This window comes from Garra rufa, chromosome 5 (assembly GCF_049309525.1).
Source record: "Garra rufa chromosome 5, GarRuf1.0, whole genome shotgun sequence".
Classification (NCBI taxonomy): domain Eukaryota; kingdom Metazoa; phylum Chordata; class Actinopteri; order Cypriniformes; family Cyprinidae; genus Garra; species Garra rufa.
Window position 1 is genome coordinate 17,143,456 of NC_133365.1, and position 17,159 is coordinate 17,160,614.

At 38.3% G+C, this 17,159-nt stretch overlaps 1 protein-coding gene across 1 annotated transcript in view; it reads right to left on the minus strand.

Moving 5' to 3' along the window:
* mctp1a (multiple C2 domains, transmembrane 1a) overlaps nucleotides 1-17,159 on the minus strand; it is a 107,861-nt gene that overhangs the window by 14,203 nt on the left and 76,499 nt on the right. Inside the window, exon 17 of the mRNA XM_073839994.1 lies at nucleotides 9,791-9,847. Within this exon, the coding sequence (XP_073696095.1) occupies nucleotides 9,791-9,847 (57 nt within the window). The remainder of the gene's footprint in view (nucleotides 1-9,790; nucleotides 9,848-17,159) is intronic.

Genomic DNA, 17,159 nt, shown 5'->3' on the forward strand with positions numbered 1-17,159 from the left:
CAAAAAATCCAGAAAACCGCATTTCAAAAAAGTTATAAATTGATTAGCATTTTAATGAGTGAAATAAGTATTTGATCCCCTATCAATCAGCAAGATTTCTGGCACCCAGGTATCTTTTATTCTGGTAATGAGCTGAGATTAGGAGCACTCTCTTAAAGGGCCAATGAACATCTGGGTGAAAGTGTTCAGATGAGACCAAAATCTAGCACTTTGGCATCAACTCAACTCACCGTGTTTGGAGGAGGAGGAATGCTGCCTATAACCCCAAGAACACCATCCCCATCGTCAAATATGGAGGTGGAAACATTATGCATTGTGGTGTTTTTCTGCTAAGGGGACAGGACAACCGCACTGCATCAAGGGAACGATAGACAGGGTGAGAACCTCCTTCCCTCAGCCAGGGCATTGAAAATGGGTTGTGGATGGGTATTCCAGCATGACAATGTCCCAAAACACACGGCCAAGGCAACAAATGAATGGCTCAAGAAGAAGCACATTAAGGTCCTGGAGTGTCCTAGCCAGTCTCCAGAACTTAATCCCATAGAAAATCTGTTGAGGGAGATGAAGGTTCAAGTTGCCAAACGTCAGCCTCGAAACCTTAATGACCTGGAGAGGATCGGCAAAGAGGAGTTGGATAAAATCCCTCCTGAGATGTGTGCAATTCTGGAGGCCAACTACAAGAAACATCTGACCTCTGTAATTGCCAACAAGGGTTTTGCCACCAAGTACTGCGTCATGTTTTGTAAATACTTATTTCACTCATTAAAATGCAAATCCATTCATAAGGTTTCTGAAATGCGTTTTTTTTTTTTCAATTTGTTGTTGTTATTCGGTCTCTTACTGTTCAAATAAATATGCTATTACAATTATAGACTGATCATTTCTTTGTCAGTGGGCAAACATACAAAATCAGCAGGGGATCAAATATATTTTTTTCTCTCACTGTACATCAAGTCCTGGAAGCAGAGCTAGTGCAAGATGAGCATTTGTGGTTAAAATGTATATTAATTTGTTTTTGTTTTTTCTTTTTAAACGGCCAATCGCTTTGCTAGATAAGACCTTTATTCCTCAAATATGGTCGTGTAGAGCCCTTTCAAGCTGAAGCAGTTTGGACCTTCAAACTGTTGGTGCCCACTGAAGTCCACTATATGGAGAAAAATCCTAATATGTTTTCCTTAAAAACCTTGACCGAAGAAAGAAAGACATGAACATCTTGGAAGACATGGGGGTGAGTAAATTATCAGGAAATTTTAATTCAGGATTGAACTAATCCTTTAACTTTCAATAGCTGGTAATCAGTTTAGAGTTGCAGTCAAAATATTGAGATAACTGGGGGAATTAATGAAAAAAATATTGTGATTTGTTTTAACTTAATCTTTAGTTTTTTCACTATATATACCTTTTGCAATCTGTGGAGATAGCCAAAAAGCTTGATGAAACATTAATCCAGTAAATATCTCTCAAACCTTTCAACACAATAGTACACTATCATTCAAAAGTTAGGGGTGAGTAAAATGAAAAAAAAAAGTATACTTTAATTTAGCAAGGATGCATTCCATAGATTAAAAGTGACAGTAAAGCCATTTAAAATGTAACAAAAAAAAATTATTTCACATAAATGCCATTCTTTTAAACTATTCATCATCCACAAAAATATTTAGTAGCATAACTGTTGGTAACACTTTATTTTAAGGTGTTTTTGTTACACGTTACATGTACATGCTTTTATAATAACAATTAATTATGCATAATTAGAAACAAATAACCAAAACCAAACACTAATCCTAACCCTAACCATATAGTAGGTACATGCAATTAATTAATATTACTCAGTACTTAAATTTATAATTACATAATAACAAGGACACAAAATAAGAAATGTTAGTTGTTTGCTGGACTAGGAAATACATATTAGAATTATTTCTGAAGGATCATGTGACTTTGCCATCACAGGAATTTTTCACAATATTACAATTTTCACTGCATTTGTGATTAAAAAAATGAATAAAAGAAAAAATAACTACCTGACCCCAAACTTTTGAATGGCAATGCATACTCTTTAACTGCTGACGTGTTTATAGTTAGCTACCTGAATTATAATCACATAACACTTAGTCTTCGGCACAGATATTTCAAGTTAACTTCATCGCCCCCTTGAATTTTGAAGTTTCTTACGACCACAGTTCGTCTGTCTGTTTGCCAGTGTTGGCCAAGTGTCTTTATTTGCATACTTCCGTGGTGTATTTCTAGCCTAAAAGCTACATTTAGCTTTATTAATTCACAAAACAGAGACCTTCATGAAATCCGACAAGCCTTTGACAACAAACAATATCTTTTTTCCCTTATTCTCTGTCACTGTTTTGCTTCACATTCATATTGAATGCTTGTTTATTTATAAGACGTAGAGCATACGGTTACATGCCATCTTTAATATCCAGTCGAGCAGGCAGCACAATCACGCACACTTCCTAACAGCTGTTGGGCATGTAAGGAGGCGTGCGTGAGTTGTGGTAAGCCTGTGAGCATGACATGATTGCAGTGTGTATCTTATCTGGGGCGGCTCCTCCTCGGGCTGTGTGTGTGTATGTGTAGGACCATTACTCCAGTGCCCAGCCATGCGTACACTCCTAATCTCAGTACTCTTTCACCCTCTCTCTTTCGCTCCCTGGAGACACTGGCGCTATCATCCTGGCTGTTTCTCAGACGGAGCACTAGCGCTGATTTTCCCTCTGTACTCTACTCCGGACACATGTCCGCACGACACAGCTTCTAATGACATCACCAAAATAGCTGTACCATCAATTAGCATGTGGGAAAAAAACGTGTTGGAATAACGAACAGACAATGAATGGGATACTGTGGTGCTTGTTACTTTTACATTTACTCACTCTCATGTCATTACTTTCTTCTATGTCCATGTTCATATTCCATACAGTTAAAGGATTAGTTTACCCCAAAAATTTAATTAGCCCATTATTTACTCACCCTCAAGCCATTCTAGGTGTATATGACTTCCTTCTTTCAGTCAAATCCAATCGGAGTTATTAAAAAATGTTCTGGCTCTTTCAAGCTTTATCATGGCAATAGCCGGGTGTTTCTCTTCAACAGGTCAAAACAAGCCCAATAATGCACATTCATCCAAATAAAAAGTGCCTTACATGGCTCTGAGTGGTAAATAAAGGCCTTCTGTAGCAAACTGATGTGTTTTTGCAAGAAAAAAGTCTATATTTAAAGCTTAATAATTACTTTAATCTAGCTTGCGCTCACTGTTGTACACGGTAACAGCTCTGAAGTGGTGGAAGCGCAAGTGGAGAGATCAAAACAAAACAACAGTCATGGACTGGAAGTACAAAATGAGGATTTATAAAGAAGAATGTCAGAGGATTTCAATATAAGTCAAGAGGACTTTTCCTTTGCTAAAGTAAGGAAACTTGGCCTTCTTTGCTTCTGTAAACAAACATCCTACGTCATCCACCTGGAACTGTACAACAGTGAGCGCAAACTAGATTAAAGTGATTATTATGTTTTGATAATAGATATTTTTCTCACAAAATTCACCCTCCGGAGTCGTGTGAGGCACTTTATTATTATGGATGGATGCACTTTATTGGACTTGTTTTGACCTGTTGAAGAGAAACGCCCACCTATTGCCATGTTAAAGCTTGAAAGAGCCAGGGCCTTTATATATATATATATATATATATATGTATATAACTCAGATTTGATTCGTCTGAAATAAGGCAGTCATATACGCCTAGGATGGCTTAAGGGTGAGTAAATAATGGGCTAATTTCCATTTTTAGCAGAACAACCCTTTAAAATGAATGTGAACTTGAGCTTTAATCTTCAAAAAGACCAAATGGCACCATAAAAGTGGTCCATACAACTTTTGCACTATATTCCAAGCCTTCTAAAGTCATACACAATGTTGGGGGTAACGCATTACAAGTAACACGGGTTATGTAATAAGATTACTTTTTTTAAGCAACTAGTAAAGTAACGCATTATGTTTAAACGTACAAGAAAATATCTGAGTTGCTTTTTGTTTCCTTTATGTATTTAATCCCTTTTTATTAACCAATGTCTTTGCTGCTGACCTGATCTAATTCAACCATGCTAATAAGGAAAACTTACTTTAGATTAACTAACATTTGTGCTTCATTTTTCTCATTACTGAAGAGTGTTGAACTTCCTTTTCCTATAGTTCTGCTGTACAGACGTGAATGTACTTCTTAGGCTTATTCATTTCTTTTTGGTGTCAAAGGGCTTTTACATTTGCTAAAAATCTAACTTTTTATATTAAAAACAAACAAGCAAGCCCTGCCCAGATTTAAAAAGTAATGCAAAGTAACAAAAAAGTATTGTAACGCATTACTTTCCATAAAAAGCAACTAAGTAACGTAATTAGTTACTTTTTAAGGGGGGAAACACAATATTGTAATACATTACTTATAGAAGTAACTTTCCATCAACACTGGTCATAAAAACAGAAACAAATTCCTGAAAGTACCATAGTAGTTATGTGTGATTTGTGGACGAATCATTAATTCAAATAATTGGTTGATCCAGTTAACAAAATCTTTGCAACAAAGTCTTTTGTTCTTGAGTTCAACTCACTAACTCACTGTTCTGGTCACAATAGTTAACAGATTATCAGTTAATAACAACTACACAAATGGTTTTGTGTTAGAAACAGACCAAAAATTAAAATTACCCCATTATTTACTCGCCCTCAAACCATCCTAGGTGTATATGACTTTCTTCTTCTAGACGAATACAATCGGACATGTCCTAGCTTTATAATGGCAGTGATTGGGTGTTGAGATTTAGAAGTCCAATAAAGTGCAACCATCCATCACCGGAAGAAAGAGATTGTGGTTTATAAAGTATTAAATAAGGATATTTTTATTACACAAACACATCGATTTCCATCTCCAGAGCTGGGTGGAGAACTTTTTATGATGGATGGATGCACTTCAAAATCTCCAAAACAGCTATTTACTGCCATTATAAAGCATTGAAGAGCCAGGACATGTTTAATATAACTCTGATTGCATTCATCTGAAAGAAGAAAGTCATATACACCTAGGACAAGTAATTCATGGGGTAATTTTCATTTTTGTGTGAACTACTGTATTTCTTTCATTTGTGGTCTGTTTCTGACACAAAACCATTTGTGTAAATGCATAAAAAGAGGTGGCCAAAAGAGTGACCAGAACATCATTTAAAATTTCTCCTTTTGTGTTTCACAGAAAAAAGCAAGTCCTACAGGTTTGTAATGGCATGAGTGTGAGTAAACGATGACAGAATTATAATTGTTAAGTGAACTATTCCATTAAGACCAAGACCGCAGTTCATCAAAATGTTATCAGAGCAAGAAAGACTAGGTCTTCCAGCATCTGCTTTATGACAGGTGAGGATTAGCTGCATAAAAATAACGAATGGTAATGAAAGCGCAAAACCTTTGCAAACTTTCTTTGGGAAAGTGGGTGCACACAAGTGCGAGACAGCTGTGGCACAAGCGGAGCGTTAGGCACGTTATCGTAGCGTACCCGACGCTACTCCTTAATTCCACACTAGCATATTTGAGAGAGGTTTAACAATGTGAGGCGCATTCATTATCACCTGGATAATTACCTGCCATTCTGCCTGTGTGTTTACATGTGTTTGGCGGAGCAGGTGTTAAAATATTTTGGCTGTTATTGCCGGGGTTGCTGATGAATTTGGTGGAGTCGGCGAGCTCTCCAGAGAGCTATTCAGCACTGTAAACACACACATGTACACATTCACATGCACACACACTGGCACAGGGCTGGCAAAGAAAAAAGGAGAAGTGTGTGGCAAGCATATGGCTCACACAGTTGATGTACCCAGCATGCTTTTGCATACATGGCCATCCAAATTCTATTTAACCTTAAATTTCAAGTGTTGGAGAAACTACTTTGAAATTGTAGCTTGCTAGGCTAAAGCTAAAGCATTTGAGGTTAATATGAAATCAAAATTGATCCTATTTACTGTCTCATTTATGTTGTTTTTGTGGAAAATGCATTGGTGTGCTTCATAAAAAGAACCGCATGTCTTCATAATCTTTCATCTAATGTAATAACTTGCTCTTACTCAGAAATTATTTCTCTTTTTCCACTGACGTCAATCTGAATGTAACAGCAAAACCACACCTTCCATTCCCAAACTCGTATTGTTGTTAAATGTTTTAGTAAACATACTCAACAACTGTGTTAATTGCTAAAGTTAATCTAGTGAAAAAAGTGTTGAATTAAATTTTTTTGTGTAGACTTTTTTACAAGTAAAATTACTGTAAACACTATGAACAATTACAACGCAATTAGCTTTTGTTGGTAAATAGCAAACTACTGTTTTAAAAGGGAAAAACTTTTTAAATTATTTCAAAGCAGCTTCTTCACATGGCCAGGTGAACTGCAAAATCCCGCGGTTACTTGCACTAACCTTGCTTTCACCTGATCTTTCTCTCTTTTTCTCCCTCCCTTTTTCTTGTTTTGGAACCTATTGCCTACTTGGGCAAAACAACTGAGCCGTCTCCATCAATTAGCCTTGACTTTGGACTTTCATTAAGAGTAATTGACTAATATCTGCAGTGAGTCTGAAGAAAGACACTTTTAACTATCACGAAACAGTTTGTTAAGTAAGAACACATGTCTTGGCTCATGCTACGCCTGCAAGAGGTCTCCAGTCCAATGCAAAACAGGTGCCTGCCATGTAATACCCCATTTAGCCCCTGGAGCAAAGGTTATCCAGCTAATAGCTTCCTAGTGGAGACTAAGGAAGAGCTGAAGACTAGGCCTGGCCTAAACATCTGGGACATATTGTGCATACTGGCAACATATGCTTCAGGTTCAATTAAAATGAGGCCTTGGCACATTTATCCATTTTTTTCCCTTCCTTCATCCAGTAAAAGTGGGCCTTCCCTGATGTGACCTCAGTATTTTACTGCTTGAACAAACAGAGGAGGTAATGAGAGTCTGAGGTCATCAACAAACTGACATGAAGAAGAAAGTAAAGAGACGTAGATGGGAAAAAAATGTGAAATAGTGCTGAGGAAGGGGCTGAAAGAATGATGGTATTTCCGCCATTTTCTAAATAGCGTTGTTAATTACATTGCTTTTGTGCGGCCTCTGTCATCTGTAGCATTAGTAATCGATTCATTTTAATGAAAAAGTTCACAAATACAAATTATTGCATATAAAAGGTTAATTGATTAAATAAATGATTCACGTTTCAAATATATAAATATAAGGTACATTAGTTAACAAGAACTAAGAATGAATGAATTGTTCATTCATGTTAGTTAATACATTAACTAATGTTAACGAATGACACCTTATTGTAAAGTGTTATCTTGACTTTTAACTTATTTGTGTGCTTAGTAACTTATTTGTGACCCTGGACCACAAAACCAGTCTTAAGTCGCTGGGGTATATTTGTAGCAATAGCCAAAAATACATTGCATGGGTCAAAATTTTGGATTTTTCTTTTATGCCAAAAATCATTAGAAAATTAAGTAAAGATCATGTTCCATGAAGATTTTTTGTAAAATTCCTACTATAAATATATCAAAATGTAATTTTTGATTAGTAATATGCATTGTTAAGAACTTAATTTGGACAACTTTAAAGGTGATTTTCTCAGTATTTTGACTTTTTTGCATCCTCAGATTCCTGATTTTCAAATAGATGTATCTCAGCCAAATATTGTCCTATCCTAACAAACCATATATCAATAGAAAGCTTATCTATTGAGCTTTCATATGATGTATATATCTCAGTTTTGTAAAATTTAACCTTATGACTGGTTTTGTGGTCCAGGGTCACATTTATTTCGCAACACTGACTGTCCAATAAATAATTCATACAAATATTGTAAAAATAGTGCTTGAAAATTGTTAAATAAGACAAAAATACAACACTGTGTACTAAATGTCACATTAAAAAACTATGTATGCTATTAGGCATTGATATTAAGTGAAGATCATGTACCATTAAGATATTTTGTAAATTTCCTACCTTAAATATATGAAAACTTACATTAACTTGATTAGTAATATGCATTTACAGTTGGTGGGACAAAAATTTAGTTAATGTACTCATCCCCTTGTCATCCAAGTTCATGTCTTTCTTACTTTAGTCGTAAAAAATTATGTTTTTTGAGGAAAACATTTCAAGATTTCTCTCCATATAATGGACTTCAACGGTGCCCCTGAGTTCGAACTTCCAAAATGCAGTTTAAATGCAGCTTCAAAGTGCTCTAAACGGTCCCAGCTGAGGAAGAAGGGTGTTATTTTGTGAAAAAAAAATACAATTTATATATTTTTTAATCTGAAATGCTCGTCTTGTCTAGCTCTGTGTATTTTGGTTCATGACAGTTAGGGTATGCCGAAAAACTCCAACCTCATTTTCTCCTCCAACTTCGCAATTGCCCCACATCGCTGCAGAATTACTGACCAGGTATTTACAAAGAGAACATGCAAAGAAGGTCACACACCCTTTACAAAAAAAAAAGGTAAAACAGTGATGTTGGACGATTTTAAAGATGGGAGTTTTTCAACATACTCTAACTGTCATGAACCGGAATACACAGAGTTCACACAGAGCTGGACAAGATGAGCGTTTAAGGTCAAAAAGTATAGAAATTGTACATTTAAAAAAAAATAACTGATCATTTCGCTAGATAAGACCCTTCTTCCTCAGCTGGGATCTTTTAGAACCCTTTGAACCTGCATTAAACTGCATTTTGGAAGTTGGGGGCACTATAGAAGTCCATTATATGGAGAGAAATCCTGAAATGTTCTCCTCAAAAAACAATGTCTAAATTACGACTGCAGAAAGAAAGCCATGAACATCTTGGATGACAAGGGGGTGAGTACATTATCTGTAAATTTTCAGCTTTACTGAACATTGGTTTTATTGGTTTTCACATTTAAATTTTTAGTAGCTTGATCATACTTGAACTATTTAACCTACCTGTAGTTTTCCCAAGCTAGTCTAATATTTCAAAGTAGCCTCTGCAATACTGATGCAAACTCTGATTTAAACTATTTAAATAATTTTAACCAGTTAAAGCTCAGCTAAAGCTAATCTGACACAGAACAGATCCTTGACAACATTAATACATATATTCAGTTCATTCTTCTACCTACGACCTTCTGCATACACACACCGTACGTATACTTCATGCTCTTTGAAAGTCCACTAAGGAGAAATGTGAGAAATGTCAAAGGATATGTTTCCATAATCACACTGCTCAAAAAATGGTCTTGTTGACATTCTTATTGACCCATTTCCAGACAAAGCACATAAGTGCTGGTATTTTGGCGGGCAATAACATGAATCTGCCTGCTCAGAAACATTAAAATGCTTCCTCACGAATGCTGCTGGGGCATTTGGCCTGCGGTCATTTGAATGCTATTAATTGCACTTCAAAGGCCTTGAGAAATATCAGAAGCTCAACACAGAGACCCTGAAGCCAAGTTTATTTATGCCTATGTGGTTCCCCTTTAGTCTGGGTAGAAAGGAAAAATGTACTGCAACTCTGTAGACTTCAGCGGCTTCCGCTAGCGGTGGAACTTGGCTTTATGACTAAATGTGGCCGAAAGCATTAAATACGCAAGAAAACAATGACATACTGATATCTGAGTGAGGTCAAACATAATAACTACTACATTTTCATTACATTTCACTTCTTTAGAGAAGAGCGTTTGAGCATTAAATATACATCTGTGTTGGAATACATGTTTGTGAGTGGCACCGATAATTACCTTGTCATCTCTGTCAAAGTCTTCCTCCTCGTCCTCCAGCAAATCCTCCACAGCTTGCTGATGTGCATTGTGAAGAGCAGAACAAAAGAGAGCAGAAAAAAGAAGAAGAAAAAAAAAACAAAGAGAAAATCAATTTCACATGTACACTTAGGAACATCTCCACATCTTCAAGTGAAAACAAATGATAGCACATAGTCCTTGGATAGAAAGCAAACGCTCAGAGTGTGACCTCAGTCTCTAAAGTCATCAGTTGTGTCCTCTTGTCCATAAGGTTAAAACCTCAATAGAGCCTTTGGCAAAGGAAGGCTGATGACATAGAACGTTAACTATGTGCTTCAGTGGACCAGATCCAGGCCAACAATGGTCCCTTCAAAACCCCTTCAGGTTTTCATACTTAACTCAAGCACACAAAGAGCCGTATGCCAATGACCTCAAGAAATGCTGCTAGCTACTCGATTCTCCCAGAAGAACCAGCAAAAATGATGAAAACAGTGATGGCAAGAATATTGAGAGCAAGAGAGAGGGCAAGGCATCAACGAAGATTTAGTGAAATATTGATTTCATTTAGAAATCTACAAACATCTGAGAATCATCTGTGGTTCTTGCTATGGAAACAATTACTATTGTTCATTCAGTAAGTTGTTTTTATTTTTTGATTGCTGTCTAAACAATCAAAACTTTTACACCTAACAGAGCATTCAAATGTTATATTATTAGATTATAAATACACTATATATATAAAAAAAACATACACAAACATACGTATATCAGTCACCATATTGGCAGCACTGAATGTAAAAAAAAATTCACAGAAACAAACAGAACTCGCAAATTCGGCAAAATATTGCTGCTGAAAATGGTCATTTATTGTCATGTTTTGGGCTGTACTAATCAGTCGGACTGGGAAAAGCATGCAACAGACTGCCAAAAGTTATAACAAATCAAGAAAAGGATTACAAAGAACTGTCTGAGGAACAAAAGGCGTTTGTGGTTGGCCAAACTGATCCAGGATTTCCAGGGCAAGAATCTTGACAACATTCGTGTTTGTTCTTATCATTTCCAGTTAGGTAGGTGAAATATTTAGGCTTATATCTTAATTAATACTGCTTATAGGTATGTTTACCACCTATTAACTTAAAATATTGTTCCCTTCCCTATATGATTTAGCAGCTTCCACATGTTTCTTCTGTGGTTTAGCCAGCATAAATTAGCAGAACAACATATTCAGTAGGACATTAACCGTGAAATCAATGCTGTTGTTTACATCTAAGTATGTCCAATATGGCCGTGCATCTTTTTTTGCACAATTAAAAGATCTACTCGCAGTGCTAAAAGAATAAAATAAACCAAAATGTTAAATAATGTTCACATCACTTTCATTTGTTGCTGATGGAAAAAGCTCTTTATAGAATCTGAAATATGCCACATATGTTTTACTCTCACAAACAGAAAAAAGCCTTCCTGTGTGAGCTAGTAATTTGGCAGCATTAATTATTCAGATCTCATTGGCTTGTTAATCAGAACTGTAGACACCAAAATAATCAGGCGATATGTTGGCACACAAATAAAGAGTTTATCTCGGTCAACTGAAAACATTATATTTGGCCTCAGTGGCTTTCGGGAGCCCAGAGGAGTGTGTATCACATGTCTGTTTTTGTTGCCGGAGGACTGAAAAGACATAGATCATTATTTCTCTTCTTGTGGTTCCTCCTGTCAATCCCGCATCAAAGCTTCAAGGTCATGTGTGTGCTATTTACATACGACAACTCGGGCATCTGAAAACACCAAAAAGCTATCAGGGGAGGAATACATCTTCTTTTTGATGATTTTCCTGGCTCCATGCATTTCATCGTTTTTTTTGTGACATCCAAAAATTGTTACTTAGCAAACAATAGCTTTTGTTCCTTTGTTTTGTCTAAAAGAGAGAGTGTATGGCTGCTATAAGCCTCTTATGTAAATGCAGCCTGCGGCAGAAACAAAAGGCGGGTTCAGGATAGATACTCGCAGTGTTGTGAGGAGACTAGCGATGGTGTTTTGCCCTAGCCTAATAGCAGCGGATCGACTAGAAGCGCGAGCGATGTAGCTCCGGCGCTAGGTTAGCCAGAGGTCATACGCTGGTAAAGGAACTTGGAGGAAGTTGAACTTCGAGCAGACCCGTGGTAGCCTGAACTCAAAGTCTGGCAGTCAATATGTCTCACTTGCAGACAGAAATTCTGACTAAAATAGCATCAGAGCCAGACTTTAAGTCCATTGTTTGGCCTTTCGGTTAGCAGCGGCACCATCTCCAGACCAGCTCCGTGACATCCATCCTGGCGAGTTAATGCACTTTCTCTTGCCTTCTGCCATCAGTGGAGGAAGAACCCTGCTATCTGCGCTTTTAATTCTAACCTTCCCTGTGACAGGTGCGCTGGGAATAGACGCCCTAGCTAGACAAGCCATCCAACATGAAGATATGCACTTTCATTTTTTTCCCTGCCTCTCAGCTCTCGCACTCTCCCCTCCTCCAGCTCTTCTTTGAAATGTGAGACATCTCTAGCGTCTCCAGCTGCTCAGGGGCTGGCCCTGCTTTGTATGCCGCGTGTGGACCAGAGGCCCGGGAGAGCCCAGGCCTGGAAGGCTGATAAGGGCTCTCGCCGGAGCACATCGAGCCCAAACAGCCTCTTCACAGGCTGTCAGAGCCCTGCTGGTCAGAGGGAGGGCTTGAGCTTTTGCCAGCACTGGCTGACTGTGGTCTGACCTCTGCAGGGGCTCAAGTCAAAGAGTACGACTGCTGGCGCTCGAAGAAACTCTGCCGGTTCTGTTTGCGCGTAGTGTTAGGTTTCAATAAAAGCGGTCACGATTCAAATGTGAGCACAATGGGCGAAATAATTGCCGGGATGCGTGGGAAAGGGACGGAGCAGCCAGTACGTCTCTTTGGGGCTGAGTTGTACGGGGCACGCAGGCCGGGGAGAGGACGCGCCAGGGTCGTGCGCATCCAGAAGCCGCGGGAGTCAGCGGTGTCGTCGGTCCCACGGCTCGAGCTCTACTGTAATCAGCAGCAGCCCTGAACCCACAGGACCCAGAAAAACACTCTGGCTTTCTGTTCCGTAAATAAAACCCCGGCTTCCCGAGACAAGCCTGCGTCAACAATGGCAGCGGCAGCCGTGACAAAAATCACACGGCGCTGCAGTGTTGTTAGCAAAATCACGGGTACAAAAGTTCACAAAGACGAAGTTCAGGAGCTGCCAAAGTTGCTCCCCGCCTCGCCTCCAACCTCGACTGCGAGCCGTGGCGGCACGGGGGAAATCAGCAGGGCAACAAACGCTGCCAGTTCAAAGTGACGTGACCTTTTGATTTTGTCACCTGTCAGGGGCTGGCACGGAGGAGCGGAGACGTGTCTGCCAGGCGCGGGTGAAGCGTTGTCTCGCTAACGGGGGCACGGCGCTGGAAGAGGTGGTACCACTGAGGTGGATTAAAGGCCTAGAGCACCTCTCGGCTCTTCTTCTCACTCTTCCTCATCCTCTCCCGGCCCTGCCGTCACACTTCTTGCTTTTTTGTTGTCCCTGTTGAGCCTGCAGCTGAAACACCAGCCTGAGAGTAAGACAAGCTCTACCATGAAGCGCCTCTAGGAGCACGGCTGGCAGACAGACTCTCGCTCCGGTTCTCTTTATGTTGTCGTTTTGTGATTGACACTGGAGGTGGGCTTGACAGGCCTTCGTTTCCCCCCACAGCAGCCCACCTGTACCAGCATATCCTTTATTCATGAAGCTCCATCCAGGCTGTTTGTTTTTCAAATTACACACACCGGAAGAAAAAGACAAAACACTACTCAAAACAGACAAAACAAAAGGTGGGAAAAAGTTTATTTGCTAACTTGCTTTCTGTGCCATGCAAAACACTGACGCTGTTAGTAGTTCAAAAATAAACAAACAGACTAAGAACAAACAGCTATAGGTTTGATCTCATCAGTCTTTATGTATTTACAAAAAGATTAAATTAAAGGTGAAGGGTAATTTATTCACCACTGAATAACTGTTTACAAACTGGTCTCCCAAACACGTCTACCGACCTGTCTTGTTTAGAACACAAGTGATCCCACCCTCCAATCACAACTTTAGTTGAGCCAGACGTTTACATGATGGATCACTCAAACAAATATAGCAGTGTTCACACTCGTTGAAAAGTCATTTGCATGGGATTTAAAAAAAAACTAGTTTAACAAGTTTGCATGAAATGCAAATCGCCCTATCTATTTTTTAATGCATGCTATTGATCTTATTGTTAATGATTAATTCTAATTTCACAGAATCACAAAATAAATTTTAAATGAATTTAAAGGAGTAGTTTACTTCTAGTAATAAAAAAAATCTGATAATTTACTCACCCCCCATGTCATCCAAGATGTTCATGTCTTTCTTCAGTAGAAAAGAAATTAAGGTTTTTGAGGAAAACATTCCTAGATTTTTCTCCATATAGTGGACTTCAGTGGGGATCCATGGGTTAAAGGTCCAAATTTCAGTTTTTTTAATGCATTTTCACAGGGATCTAACACGATCCCAGTCGAGGAATAAGGGTCTTATGTAGCAAAATAATCATTTATTAAATAAAAATACAAATTTAGATACTTTTTAATGACAAATGCTCATCTTGTACTAGCTCTGTGATGCACGTTCACAACTTTACACTTCACAACTTTTAGAAAGACCATCCGAATTTCTTTGCACATTCGCTTTGTAAACACATGGTCAGTACTTCCGCTTATGTCAACATGAATATGTAATGCCTGAAGTTAAGCTAATGAAAAACAAGCATTTGTGGTAAAAAAGTATAATTTTTTTTTGGAAAATTATCAATCATTTCGCTACATAAGACCCTTACTCCTCGTCTGGGATTGTGTAGAGCGTTTTGCTGCATTAAAACTGCAATTTGGACCTTCAAGACTTTGGATGACATGGGGTTGAGTAAATTATCAGGCAATTTTTGTTCTTGAAGTGAACTAATGTATTAAACTAATTTTCAACAATTTCAACATTACAGCTAAAATACCAGGGGAAACATCTTGTTATACATTGGGGGCCTTTAGCTTAAGAAGCACTGATTTTGCATAAAACCTTAAATCCAAATCTGAGCTATAGCAATGTTCACCAAAAAAAAAAAAAAAAAAAACAGGCTGTGAAAAAATTATTAACCTTTTAAAATATGCCAGAGGAAAATAGAGAAACTGTGAGCTTGCTAGAGGACACGGTGAGAGTAACCCTGACAATTAAGACCCTCTCTCCCACCACTGACAAGGTTGCCGAGAAAGAACCTCGAATGCCTAATTGCGCTTGAGCTGGTGAAAGAGACGTCACTATGTTCCTCCAGCTCTGACAGTATATGCTATAATTAACACCTTCAAAACATCTGGTAAACTGTTTTCCAGGCCAGTGAATTCAGCAGCCCGGGTCTTCTAGGGCCAGCCATGGGCTTCGCTCCCTTCCATTCACACAGAGCTGTCCGACGCTTGACTGAGCCTGAGTGGCCACACTGAAGCCCACCCGAACGCTTCCAGGTCTCCAAACAAAAGTAGGTGAGGGGTGGTGTTAGGGTGGAGAGCACTGCCTCTCTGCAGGAGGTGAGCAAGCCACTGACAGCTGCTGTCAGAACGGCTTTGCTAGCTGTGTCGGTGTTCCCTTACCTTCAGGTTAAGATAGGTGCGCTTGCACTCCTTACCAGTAGGGGGCTCTTCTGAAAATGGTGGAGACAGCGCAGCTGCTTTGTTTAGAGAGGAAACCAAGCGCCGCTTTAGAAATCTCAGCTTTCCATCACCTGCTGATGATCGACAGGCGTAGTTCAAAAGTCACATCCCTTTGTCTCGCATCTAAACCCGTGTTTACTTTTCCATTGTCTATTCATTCTGACACAAAAACCAATACCGTAGCTCAACGCCACAGCCCGGCTAGCTAAGCTTCTGCCATTCTGTTGATTTAAAACAACGGTTTGGGAGTGTAGTCTAGTGTTTAGCGCACAGCCATTCCAGATGGTAAAAAGGATCTTTAACAATAACAGGCCGTGACAGCGAGGTCAGGTATCTGGTGGAAGGGTGGCAGGCGGAGAACAGCAAAAGAATACGAGAGTCAGGGGTCAGCTGTCTACAGGTTAAGAGTTGAGCTGGCATGTCACATCTAGAGGTAACAAGTCCCTTCAAGAAATGTGACAGCTGAAAGTGGGTTCCTGTTTTCCCAGAACATACTAGGCTGTGGACATCAGGGGTACAACAAACAAGGGATAATATAAGATCAGTCTGAAGAAGGCTGGTTTGCAATATTAGCCAACTATTATTCTGTGATAATAACAGCTTCTTACTAAAGAAATAAAAAAACATTTTATTGTAAATAAAATAGCTATGTGTGGAATTGATTATGTGGGATAACGGTTAAAAAAAGACTGCTATTATATATGAATACATTTATATATTCATATGTAAACAGTTAGATGTGTGTCATAACAATCATGTGCTGGTGAAATGTATTGTAATGCTCAATCCCACAATGTTACAGAGAAGAAATTTGGAATATATGTGACCCTGGACCACAAAACAATATTTGTAGCAATAGCCAAAAGTACAGTGTATGGGTCAAAATTTTCGATTTTTCTTTTATGCCAAAAATCATTAGGTTATTTAGTAAAGATCATGTTCCATGAAGATATTTTGTAAATTTCTTACCGTAAATATATCAATACTTAATTTTTTATTAGGAATATGCATTGCTAAAAACTTCATTTGGACAACTTTAAAGGTGATTTTCTCAGTATTTAGATTTTTTGTGCACCCTCAGATTCCAGATTTTCAAATAGTTGTATCTTGGCCAAACATTGTCTATTTTAACAAACAACATATCAATGGAAAGCTTATTTACGCAGCTTTCAGATTGATGTAAGAATCTCAATTTCGACAAATTTACCACTTATGACTGGTTTTGTGTTCCAGGTCACACACACACACACACACACACACACACACACACACACACACACATATATATATATATATATATATATATAATTTCATAAAATAATTTTTATTTTATTTTAACTATATGCTGGTGGTAAATGTTTAATTGTACATTTATGCAAAATTGGTTTACACTATTTTATAATATGTGACCCAGGACCACAAAACCAGTCTTAAGTAGCATGGGTGTATTTGTTGCAATAACCAAAAATACATTGTATGGGTAAAAAATTATTAAAAGAGGTACTTCATTTAGACAACTTTAAAGGTGATTTTCTCAATATTTCGATTTTTTTGCACCCCTCAGATTCCAGATTTTCATGTTGTATCTCCACCAAATATGTCCTATTCTAACAAACCATACATAACGCTTATTTATTCACCTTTCAGATGATA